At 39.9% G+C, this 13,198-nt stretch overlaps 1 protein-coding gene across 2 annotated transcripts in view; it reads right to left on the reverse strand.

Moving 5' to 3' along the window:
* Window positions 1–8,544: 8,544 nt before the first annotated feature.
* LOC128360191 (cell adhesion molecule DSCAML1) overlaps window positions 8,545–13,198 on the reverse strand; it is a 90,909-nt gene continuing 86,255 nt past the window's right edge. The window contains exons 26-37 of one of the 2 annotated variants that reach the window (XM_053320562.1): window positions 12,328–12,516; window positions 11,781–11,909; window positions 11,500–11,658; window positions 11,219–11,374; window positions 10,985–11,015; window positions 10,717–10,835; window positions 10,363–10,515; window positions 9,766–9,960; window positions 9,298–9,606; window positions 8,940–9,137; window positions 8,721–8,861; window positions 8,545–8,690 (exon numbers count right to left, since the gene is read on the reverse strand). In XM_053320562.1, the coding sequence (XP_053176537.1) occupies window positions 8,545–8,690; window positions 8,721–8,861; window positions 8,940–9,137; window positions 9,298–9,606; window positions 9,766–9,960; window positions 10,363–10,515; window positions 10,717–10,835; window positions 10,985–11,015; window positions 11,219–11,374; window positions 11,500–11,658; window positions 11,781–11,909; window positions 12,328–12,516 (1,925 nt within the window). Of the gene's footprint in view, window positions 9,138–9,297; window positions 9,607–9,765; window positions 9,961–10,362; window positions 10,516–10,716; window positions 10,836–10,984; window positions 11,016–11,218; window positions 11,375–11,499; window positions 11,659–11,780; window positions 11,910–12,327; window positions 12,517–13,198 lie in introns of both variants that reach the window. The other variant, XM_053320561.1, reaches the window with a different exon arrangement.

The raw sequence follows: 13,198 nt of genomic DNA on the forward strand, positions 1-13,198 counted from the left end.
ATTGGTTCTCTATGAGGGGTCTGGGTCCTTATGCTTTAAACATCATCAGTTGATCTTTGAAAGATAGTACACTTCACTTATTTTCTACACTAATCTAATTGTATATGGAGTGTCAACTTGCTTGGGAAATTCCTTGTCATACACACTAGTGTTAAACACTGGCATGTGAGAGCACTCAAATTGTTTGGATAAGAAGGAAAACAGAATTACATTCAAAGCAATTCATTAACAATCCCACATGTCTGAATTCAGTCTTCTCTTCCTTGGCTGCTGGAGAGGTGCGAGCACACCTGAGGGATAAGTGTTTGTGCAGAGGAAAAGATTACTGTCTCTCTATTTCTGTCCTGCAAAGCTCTTTAGCGGTCTTACCCTCGTGTGTCATAGACTGTGAGAATGGAGAGTGTGTGTGTGTGTCTGTGTGTTCCTAGGAAGCATGTGTGAGTTGACATACTCAACACCTTGGGTTCAATTATTGTCCATCCCCTGAGCATCCCTTCGTTGCATTCCTGATTGCTCAGATCAGTTCCTGTGTGCACTTACCTTTCCTTCAGCAGGACTGAGGAAAGCAATCAAAAACTAAGGACAACATTAAGGATTAAAAGAAGACACCAAAGGAATAGTGGTCAAGATGTTGATCACCATGCTAACAGCCATGTACATGATGGTCAGAGTCGTAGAATCGGTAAGATGAATACAATGATAGATGAATAGAAATGAGAATAGAAATAGAAATCTACTTTTTGGGAATTAGGATGTAAAATGTCATTATTATTAAGTGTACTAGTGTTTTTTAATACAAGTAATATTACAATATTCTTAATATTTTTCGGGGATGATGACATTCTAATACAATGTATTTAGTCTTTGCTGAAACGTTTTTCTCACTCAGCAGATTGTCTATATATAAATCATATTTATATAGACAGCATCGAAATGCGATTAGGGTGATGTTAAAACAGGTTGTCAGTGTCAAATATAAATCAAGTTTATATTGACAGCATCCAAATATGATTAATGTGATGGTTAAACAAATGTTTACTGTGCAACATTCATCTGTCCTTGCTTTTGATTATGAAACATGTAATGCTCAAGTTTCTCCAAAACTGTTTGGATGCTTTTTTGTCAGCACTAGAGCACCAGTGAAAAGTCAAGTACCACCACATACCATTAGCACTCCAAACTCAACTGAAAACTGAATGATGTTTAAATGTAGCTGAGACATGTGAGAGAAAGATATGAAATATAGAAATTAAACTCTCACACTTATGCCCACCGATTGACTCTCAACTGAACTCATTCATTTTCATTTTTCAACTTTTCATTTTCAGGTAGCAGTGCGTTTTGCACGGCAACAGGACCCTTTGCCTTACATGGTGTCCCAGCCTTTGCCTTGGCAGGTTCACTCAGTGTCACACAGTCGGAGGAGCAGCAAAGCAGATGAGGTTAGTTATAATGAAATCTGTACATCAGTAGTAGTTTCTGTTACATTGCTGTCGTGCCAAGACAACTGAATCCTCCAATCTGGACATGACTGAGTGATACACTGTAACCACATCCTCTCTTCTGAACATTGAGGTCTACTTTGAGTTACTTTTTTCTTTTTCTTTTTTTTCACAGAAAAAGAACAAAGTAAATGTGTTTCCTCTGTCAGGGTAGCTGGGATATTTACTCATAAATTGGCTTTTCTAATCTCTTTTTATCTAAAGGTGAGACTAAGCATGTGGAACATTCAACAGTCAACCTTGACTCAGCATGTGAGCATACACTTTAAGCTCTGTCACATGTTCTGCATTTGCTGCTAGTGCCTTAAGAGAGATATACAGCAGCAAGTTAAAGAACATGATGTACAAGACAGATTACTTTTGGGGCCTTTGCACACATGCAGCACCAGCCAATTATGAAATAAAATAGAATAAAGTTGAGTTTTGTATCAGACCCTGTTAAACAATACCATTTGGTCATCTGTGAATCAATTAAGTCTTGAAGAGATCAAGAATGTCCACAACTTCACAGTACTTGTCCAATCCTCAATGCACTCATCCTATGCATTAAAATCATACTGTAGCTAACCTGTATGTGAAAAAAAATGTTTTTCTTTTTCACAACATTCAAAGGCTAACTGGTTTGAAGGTTGCTTATGTCCCAGACATTTATATAAAAGCTGGCAAATAAACAGACATACAGAGGCCTTAACTGTAACAGGAAGAGAAACTTTGGTGGTTAACCAAGGCCACAGGTACTGAGATGAGAAGGTGAGACGTCAAAAAAAAAAAAAATCTATAAAGCACGCAGGGAAATAACAAAACAGATAAAAAGCAGAGCTGAAGAAAGACCTTTTTGAGTCTTAGACTGGCCAGAGTTTAAATTCACCTTCACTTGTCTGGTAAAGCAGCAGAGTAGATCTCATTGATGAGGTCATGGAGCATCTGCGTGGGGCTGAATGCAGGCATACAGCCAAACTGTAGGGTAAGCAGGCTAAGCTGGTCCAGTCCTCAGCCTCTGGCTTCCCTGCCGCTGCAATGCTTGAGCTGTAATCCCAATCAAGGGGATTTGTGTTTGAGGTCATTATTCTGACTGTAGATAGAAAAGACACACACAGGTGCAGCCACACATGTACATTTAGTGCTACAGACACACACAGTCATACTTAAGCCAAGCACATTTTGTACAGTTGTATGGAAGAATTTATCACAAAAGTGATCTGTTCACTAGATTGAGATTTTCCAGTCTCTGTGGCATGTGAACTATGTTTTTGTTAGGTTTCAGATGAGATTGTTACATTGATTATTATCACAAGTTGACCGCTATCTGATGCATCTTGTTTGCATAACTGATTCTTTCCCTTGTTTTGTGCGTCAGTGTGAGGGTTAGGGTTAGGTATCATCGTATCAGTATGAGTGTATCTTTATTGTCCTTTCTTTTCTTTTGCAGTTTGACGGCTTCAGGAGGAACAGCATAGGTGTATACAGAAAAAGTGAGTAATACTGTTAATTCATTTAATTTAAGGATATTTTCTTGCCCACTGGAAAAAGGTTAATCAGAAAAATAGCCTGCTTCAATCAAGGCTAATGTATAAATCATGTATTTAAACTAAATCATTGCTACAGACTTTGTCTCGATGGCTATTGCCTCAGCCTCTTTGGCTATCCCCTGTGTCCTGTCGTGCTCAGACTCCAACGCCTGCAATGGGACGTGCAATGGACCTGCTGCACCCCCACTCAGCCCTGTTGAAGTTGAAAAGGCTGCAACCACCATCCAGACCCATTTCAGGAAGTTCCAACAGAAGAAACACAAGAATGGCAAGTAGACGGGATAGAGGGACGGGAACAGATTGGACGAGAGGAGGAAGTGGGACACATTTGGATTCACAGAAGGATGGGTGGACATACTTGCATGCCTATGTGCACCTATACACAAATGTACATACATTCAAAGTATGTTATAAATTCTTACAGTAGTATAGCTCCAGGATTAATGACACAGTATAAATAATTATATATAGTAACACATGCCCAGCAGCTGCTTGTAATATGCTATGTAAAATGCAAATATTACATGTGAATTTATTGTACTGTACATCTGAATTTATGGTAGGTTTGATGTACAGTGATGACAGAGCGACTGTGTGTATGTGTGTGTATTTGTGTGTGTGAATGAATGTAAATATGCTGTAATTTATATTTGACCTGTGTCTTGAGTATATAAATATGAAAAAAATCTAATAATTTGTCAACATTGTGGATCTTTCAAAAACACACTTTAAAACATTCTCAAACTATTTCAATAAACTGCTCTGTCAGCGTGTGTTGTGTTTCATTGCCGAATGTGGCCCTCTAGTGTTTCAATCAGGGTTTTAATCACATTATCTAGACAGACAACCAAGAGAGCTGGAGCAAATCTAATTTTTTACATTACCTTACAGCCTGTTCAGACACTGGCAATTAAAAAAGATTATTATGTATTGCTTCACAATATTTATATATAGAACCTTTAATTTTCCAGGTTCTGAGATATCCTTCCCTTTCCTTCGAAGAAGGATACCCAAGTAATGGAGGTGAAAACAGAATGGAAATTTAATTTGTGGTGCTGCCAGAATTTAAAAGTTGAATTGTTTTACTGTGTCACTTTCATCGGGACTACCTTCTACCCAAAGAAACAGTCCAGCATCAGATGCCAAGCTCACTAAAATCAGTCTAGTCCTCATCATGCTTTGTTTTAACACTTGATAACACAGACAACCCTCAAAATGAATCAATACATTTTTCTGAAAGAATGAACAATATCATCACAGTTCATAAAAAGATAGCTTTATTGCACAAGGTGTTGAGTACTCTTTTTTGTTTTTGTTTGTTTTCATAGAAAAGAAAATGTAGAGTTAAACACAAGCAATTGCAAATTTGAAGCAACGTTTCCCCATAAAAGTTTAAGGAATAACCTCTTCATTTTTAAAATGTTTTAATTGACCCCCTTTTTTAATTGTTCGATTCACCGTTTCCCTTTATCTTTTATAACCAGCAAAATTTTCAGAACATGCAATGCTCCTGTCCTCCCCCCAAAAAGTGGGATAATAAAAAAAGGCAAACTCTAAACCAAGCAACCAGTGACAAAGTAAAAAAAACAAAAACAAAAACAAACAAAAACAAAAAAAGATTTAAAAAAAAAAATTAAAAAGGAGACAATGCAACCAAATGTCCTTTTAAAGAATAAATCAATATTGTTAACTATGCATGGTCCACTCTGACATGTTCCACTGGTCCATAAATCAAGATAAAGCAGTGTCTGTATAATTCTATAGTTTTTCATTAAGTCCTCTTCTGTTTCATTACAGTTCAAAGTTTACATTGTGCCCTGGTTTCTAGTGAAGATGTCGAAAATAGTACTCATTTATACAAAACACTTTCCTATGTACACAAGTCTTCTATTATGGAGTAGAAATTATGTTGTATAAGAGGGCAGGGGGTACAGTGAAAGAGGGAGATCTGATTGGTTGAGCAGATGTGGAAAAGGTCAGGGAAAGTAGCACATGTGAAGTTAGCTTACAGACACAGACTGAGTCAGTTTGAAAGTATGTACTTGTATATTAAGGAAAACTCCACCCCAACTCAGTCCTATATAACTTTAAAATTGCACATGTATGTATGTATGTATATATTTGTCACAATAATGCAAGGATGTTTCATTCCTTGCATTCCTCACTAAGACAATAAATAATAAATACCAGAATGTTAGCTTTACTATGGTTTTCAAGTTAGTTTTAGCTTTTGATACAGCATACTGTATTGTATTATTACATTAGAAAAAAAAGGATCAATGTCTGGCCCAAAAGTCCAAGATTTAGCATTAAGGACAGTACAAAGGCCTGAAATACTCAGCAAATTATTTCTGTAGTACTGTGTGTACTTCACACAAGGCGGTGTGGTAGTGAATACAACAAAATATATATTACACTTTAGTACACATCTTAAATAACACAGGCTGATGATTTAGTGTAAAAGTAGGTGGAATAAAAAAAGGGTGGAATTTTCCTTAAAGGTGTACATTACATTTCCTTTGAGCAAATTGACAATAGATCAGTGTCATTTTATAGAAGCAACTTCACTGAAGAACTGGGGAAAGCAGGTCAGGCAGGAGTTTATTTCATCACTCCATCCAATATCCATACAACTGGAGTAAGGAAGCCCCTGTTTTCGGTTGCTAAAACAGGCCTGCCCCATTCCCAAGCTGTTTTTTTTGTCTTCTGAAAACAAGTTTATGCATAACTTGACACATAAAGGCCAAAATGAAAGGTATCAAAACCATTAGCAATTAAAAGAAGAAGAACTTAATTTCCTTCTACCAATACTCCACGTCCTGTCTCGTTTGAAATAAAAAGTAAGCATGAATACAATTATGAACATTTTTTCTATGGTATGTTAATTGGCCTTCACTCCTGGAGTTTGGGGAGGACTTACTATGACACAGAAGAAACAGAGATACTTGTTGGTCTGTTTTTCTTCATTAACTATAGTCAGGTTAATGGCATTGAGTTTGTGAACACACCTTTGGAAGGTACAATACAACATATTACAATAGGCTCACTTACTGTATAGGCTGTCCTTGTTTTACTGTTTTCTTTTTCAACACCACACTTTCTGCACTGAGCCATAGACCACAGTTAACCAGCGACACAATCTCACACTATAATTTGACTTTTACTGTGCTTGTCCTTTCAGCTGCTACCTGCTGCACAGGCCTTTGCAGCTGAAACATTTACAAAATCACAAGGGGTCACTGTATCATTCCTCAGTTTCACCACTAAATTTTCTTTCACACCGCTTCCTTTCTCTCTTCAAGACCTCCCGTCCATGGTTGTGCTACCCGTTTAAGTCATGAGCTTCCCTCTTCGTTTTCTTCCTTCCTTCTTGCAGTTTTTCACTCTGAGCGATTGTCTTGTGATCTTTTATATATATTTTCAATTAGAACTGCTTTTATATTTCTCTGCTTTTTTCAATATTCATATATTTGCTATATATTTGAATAGAAATATATATGTACATACTTTTGAAAACAAACATATATCATATCTTTTAACTTTTTTCTATTGCGAGAGCCCTGATGGTACGTTTTACCATTGCAAAACATTTGGAGCAACTCTTTTTTTTTTTTTTGGAACGATCTTTGTCATGGGATTAAGCTTTGGGAGAAGAAATGGGAAAACAAAATTAACTTAAAATAAAGTTAACAGGTACAGTACCATGCATAAAGCTAAAAATCAATTTCAGCGAGGCGGAGGGACTTGAAAACACATCTTTTTCATTTGAAGACCACTTATTTCTGAAGAAAAATGGCATCTCTCTGCTATGTAAACCCCTCCCTTGTTCTTTAACACAACTGCAAATTCTATTAACACTTGATCTCTCTGCCTTTAATCTCAAAGTCATTTCCCTTCATAAATTCAGTTTAAAGATCACTTCATACAAATATGTTTTTTCTTGTATACATCTCTATAAATTTGCTGTATGTTTGCAACGTGTCTATCCAGTTTGTTATTGAACATCAAATAGCATTTCTGCCTGTCTGTGCATATTAGACCACATCTCTCTGTTTTGTCTTTAACTAGCCCAGTATGCTAGCAGTAGGTCACAGTGACACTGTATGGATATGATGGGGGACTGGGTGGGTTGAGGTGAAGGTAGGGAAGGATAGAAAGGGATAAAGGCGGTACAGGTAAAATGAGTTAAACAAGGAATAATGGTATTGTGGCACCATGATGAATAATTAAAAGTCTCTTCCTTCTTAGATGTGAGGGAGCAAAAAAGAGAAAGAGAGAAAGAAAGAACCTCTTTCTTATCATCTGTAATTATCTCTTTTAAACCCTCTTAAATATTTCTCATTTCTGAAGCAATGCTTCAATCACACTTAATAAAACAAAGTTCAAAATGCTGGACCAAATTATGATCATAGTGTTACATCGTCATCATCATTACTGCCCCTGTATCCCCTTTCACAGGTACAAAATGAACAGTGGGGGGATGGGAGGTTCAGTTTTGACACAGACGTCTGCCCGAGAGGTCAGCATACAGATTGATTTTAAAAAGGTCCACTGTTGGTGTGTGCCTGCCACATGTATACATATATATATTTACACATATACACCCACACGCACACACACGCAGGCTTGTGAAGGTTTCTGTTACTTGGATCCATTCTAACCTTTTCTTAGTGCACATAGGATTATATTTCCATCATCAGGAAGAAAACTGAAAACTGGTGAAAAAAAAGGTTTGGATTCACCTTTCACTTGATGATGCTTGACATTTTTTATGTTTTCTGCTGTTTATAAAAGCATTGATTAAGACCACTATACTGTGTCATCCATTGCATGTATAAGAACATTCTCCACATCTCAAAACTGGCATTGAGACAGTCATTCCACTGCCTCTAATGTATGAATCCATGATGGAGTAACCTCTCAGAGCCAGTGTAACACCAAGGCTGGTGGTTTATGCATACAGTAAAAGCATCCTGCCATGGCACAATGCTGTGATATGAGCTCTTCTTCCATCAGAGACCAGAAAAGTAACACATTTAAAAACTTAAAAACCTTAACACCTGTGTGAAACTCAAGCAACCTGGTTCACTCTTCTACTGTCTTGATCCCAGAAAACAAGACAGTGCATGTGGAAAGCATTTTGTGCATAAGTACTGTGTCTTTACCAGTAAATGAAACTATGAAGTGAACAGATAACTCATTTATGTTTTGGCAAGTGATTTCCAGGGTGGTGAAATAAGAGATAGAGAAAGATGACACAACAGTAATAGAAAGCAATCAGGCAGAAAGAAAGGCAAACCCCTGTGCTGTGGAGACCCAACTCTGACCCCTTCATACAGCAGTGTCGATGGGAACCCAACCAGCCCCCTGCAGCCTGGCACAGTGCAGGCACTGACGGGTCAGCTGGGCATGTGTATGTTCCTCACCCCACTTTTCAATAGAGGCTCCAGGAAAGCGCTGGCTTGACCAGTATTCTATTAAGAGTTACAGTGACAGGCCGCAGTGATGGCAGGCTACACCAGTGTGTAGGACTTGGAGTAGGCTCCTGCCCCTCCATCCCTCTGCTTCTGTAGTCTGCCTAAGCCCGAGGAGCTGCTCTCAAGGAGAGAGTCTCTGGATCCTCCCATCTTGGAGGATGAGGAGGCACCTCCAGGGGTCCCTCCTGTGGCCCCTACTGCCCCACATCCACCGGAGGATGATGATGCCCCAGAAGCTGCAGCAGCAGTAGCAGCAGCAGCTGCCGCTGCACTTTGGGCCACTGAGGCAGAGGAGCCAGGCATGGTGAGAGTCCTCTGGGGAAGTGTGGAGCTGCTAGAGCTAGCAGACGCCACTCCACTCCCACTACCTCCACCACAACCTCCTGTTGCTCCTCCAGAGGAAGCCCCAGAGGAAGTGAGGTTGGACAGACCAGCGTGGCCCATGGTTAGGGCCTGCTGCTTTGCAGAGTCCATAGTCACATGACGGCCCTGGGTGTGGTATGCCCGCTGGGCCAGGCCACGAATAGAGGCTTCACGTGGTGGAACCACTGGACATGGGTCATGATGCTCCGACTGCTTTCGGAAGAAGGGATCTGACTTCATGTAGAGGGGTAGGTTGCAGTAGTCACCTGGAGGGAAAAGAAGATGACTGCAAAAAGCTTGCAAAACTAAAGCAAACAGACATTTGTAACAATTTCGATCATACTTGGTTCATATTTAAAGCCATTTGAAATTCAAAAAGCACTGTGAAAGTTAAAAAAAAAATCATAGTTTGGTGGAAAAACTTACTCTTGGCGCGGTGTGGAATGGGCACGGCTACATTCTTGCCACGATCGTAGTCTTGGGGTTTGGGTGGCGAGGCAGTGAAACGGCAGATACCAGGCTCTGACGGTGTGCTCATGGACGTCATGCTGTCTGCATTGTCATTGGTACCTGTGGTCATCTGGTCAGATGAGCTGTCAGAGATAAAGCACTCTGTAATCTCAAACTTGGCATGCTGCAGGTGTTCCTCCAGCTTGGCATGCTCATATGCTCTTGCCAACTCCTCGTAGGTGGATGAGGCGCTCTCTGTCGATACCATGCTGTTGCGACCCTTATCTGGAGAGAGAAAGGAAAGGAAATACAGATAAGCACATTCTCTACAGTGTTACCAATGTAGCTCCCTGCCAAAACACATTCTCCCTCACGTTTTGAAAAATAGCCGTACTTAAATGTGCATGTAAATGGCTGTAAGTGTCATTTCACCCATGTGCCAACCTGTGTCCTGTGAGAGGCTGGCGCTGTAGCTGTCACTCTCTGTGACAGTGATGCCATGCTGGGAGCCAACTGTGCGCCAGTCTGAGGTGAGAGTGCGAGCTGGCGTGGAGGCTTGACACTTGGTTAGAGTCCACTGACTGGAGTAGCGATTCCTGATGCTGTGGGCCGATTTAACACTCTTCCTTGACACTGGGTCTGATGGTAAATGGATGAAGAAATTAGAAGGATGTGTATATGTACAGAAGATGTTTAAAGCGAGAAAAATGAACAAAATCGAATCGAAAACGAATTTGCAAAAAATAGGTTCATTTAACCATGGCGGATTTCAACAGACCAGGAAAAAATGCAGGTCATATGTGAAGACACAATTCATTCATGACACAATTGATTCATGTTATTTATAGTAAATGGTCAAAAAAAACCCACAGCAAATAATCAAGCAGAAATTCCAAGAACTTTAAAGTTTATGCTTACACCACAAACTCACTGCACCTTATCATGAGAAAGGCATTTACGTCAGTGGTCACTACCATACTGCTTCAGTTAGTTTAAACGTTCACTGATAAAATGGAGAGCAAGGAGAGAGAGGGCACTTACTGGTTCCTGGCCTGATGTCTGACATGTCAATCAAAGGACCGGTGTTCTGGATGAGAGCGGGGTGATGGACAGACACACCTGTGCAGAAGCTCTGAGGATTCCCAGTTTGATTGAACTCTGTGTCTGTCACAGGGATGGTGGCTTTGTCCTCACCTATCAGAGACAATGAATATTTCAGAAAGGCAGCTACTGCAGGTTAAAAAGATAGTGACAACTATAAGTATGATGCCTTCCAATGTTCATTACACATTTGACATACAAATAATTTGCTCCAACACTGACAAACATACATGTGAACACACACATGGACACAAGCACAAAAACTCTCTTTGTGCCTCTCTCTCTTCCTCTCACCGATTTGCTTGATGCCCTCTTTGTCTTCAATTAGCAGCTGCACTCTGGGGATGTCGATGTGTAACCGTGGGCCCTGAGGAGGTCCCTTCACTGGGGTGTCAAAGCTGCGGTTGTTTTTACTACTCCAGAGACGGGCACACACAGAGAAACATTTATGATTTTGGGAAATTGTTAAAATAGAGATTTGTGAAGTGGATATTGATTTATAATACATAGCACTGACTTCAAACTGATTTTTGTGAGAAGGACTAGGAAACAGCAGTCTTACCTGATCAACATCTCTGCCAGGCTTTTGGCATCTAGAGAGGGCAAAGAACATGAGGGATTATTTATTTTTCTGACACCCAAATAAATATTTTAAAATGAATGCAGCTCTGGAGACTTCATTCAGGAATCTCTGTGAAGTCTGCTTCTGCTTCAGAAATCTCTGAAGACTGCTTTGTTCTTATTGCCAATTCATTCCTACCACATTTCTCTTCTCTCCTTTTACTTATCATCTCACCTCTTAGTCTTTTTAGCCTCTTTTCTTTGCGTTTCTTGCGAATGATGAAGAGGAGTGCAACACCAAGAGTGACCAAGATCACAGGACAGCCGATCGAAAACAGCTTCTTGACATCATCATTCTTTTCCAGGGGAGATTTGATTGGAGGGATTGTGCCTGCACATGAGAAGAAAAGAGTATAATAATTGCAATGATTAAGTTTCACAGTTTAATGTGTTATTTGTCAAAGACAATAACATTTATTTAAATGGAACTGCAAATAAAGAGAAACCTCTACTTACTGCCATCATAATCCAGTGTTGCAAACTGGGAGCTCTGGTTACCACAGCCAGCACTGTTACAGGCTTTCATCTTCAGTTCATACCAGGTGGCCTCACGCAGCTCTGCCAGGAAAACATCTGTGGTGGCATTGGTACGCACATTCTGCCACGTCCATGTACCTGCACCAGAGACAAAAAACACTGATGAGTCTTTATTTATTTGAGGTTACCTTTTGTGATTTGTTTTTTTGTGCATTATCTTCAAATATTACCAACAGAAAACTTGAAAAGCAGTGACAAACCCTTTGGTCTAAACTCTAGTGTGACAGCGCTGATTGGACAACCTCCACTGGCCCAACCCTGCAGGTTGAGGCGGGCGTGACTGGAGTTGATGTGGGTGAAGACTGGCTGATCCTTGTTGAACTGGGGCTCTGTAAAGGAAGTGACATCATGATATGTTCTCCAGTGTGTGTTCAGATTGCTACTGTAGACAATTGCAATTGTTGTACCATATACTGCAGCAGGTATTACCTGTTTTATGGAGAAATTAGGAAACATAAAACATAAGAGACCTACAGTATATGATTCTGCAACAGAAACATCTTGCTCAGTAACTTAACACTGCTCATGTATGACTGCTAGAAAACAAAATGTTGCAGCTTTGCTTTACAGCTCAGAAACATAACAGGATTGAACAAAACAAATTCATGGTGGGTAATATCTTAAATGTATCAAATACCATATTATACATTCAAATGTAGAACTCTTGTCAACCAGATCTATTTGTTGTTTTAATATCATTCACCCATTTCTAACCCGTTTCTTCACCTGCCACTCCAGATTTCTCACCTCGTCCGTGAGTCTTTGCCTCAATGATCTCACTGATGCGTCCGGCTCCAACACTGTTTTTGGCAGCCAGCTTGACTTTATACCAGGTGCCACAGCGCAGATTATCCAGTTTAAAGGAGCGCTCACTAGAACTGATGAACACATCCTTCCACTCCTCTGTGTTGTCAACAGAGTACTGCAGCACAAAACCTGCACACACAGACATACAGAACAATTATTTTCTTGCATATTAAAATATTCCCTCTTTTTTTAACCATAAAGATGAATCACTCTTTAACCCTACTATCTTTAACCCTACTAAGCGTCATGACACTGATACCTTTACTGTCCACTAGATGGCAGTGCCACACTGTATTTCCTTTACCCAACCAGGCTCATATTGGAGGACGGTCTAGCTGATCCCTTCCTATGCCGCCATTAGTTACCTACAAACCCCAACACTGGGATGGCGCTGACTGAGCATCTATGCAAATGAGGGTATGCAATATGGTGACTGTTTTTATAATCAGCTGCCTTGGAGAGCCAACTCCCTCCTGCTCTGAGACACTTTCCATCTAATCCTCCATATCTGCCTGTCTTTCCTTCTGTCTGTCTGTATGTAATTATGTATATATGAATGTCTCCCAGTCTTTGTTTCTTTGTACTCTATGTATCATCTCTTTTTTTCTTCTTCCTCTCTCTCTAACAGATGGTATGATAAAGTCCAAAACATTAGAAGGGTTAACATGTGCAGATCCTGCAGTGTTTATAAGTTTTATAGTCACCCGCTGTCTGTCACAGAACAGAAGAGAGCAGCGAGAACAGGACAGGACAGCAAAGACAGAACATAACATAAAATTTTACTAGCCTACAGGATTTGATCATTTCCTTT

This window comes from Scomber japonicus, chromosome 6 (genome assembly GCF_027409825.1).
Source record: "Scomber japonicus isolate fScoJap1 chromosome 6, fScoJap1.pri, whole genome shotgun sequence".
Classification (NCBI taxonomy): Eukaryota; Metazoa; Chordata; class Actinopteri; order Scombriformes; family Scombridae; genus Scomber; species Scomber japonicus.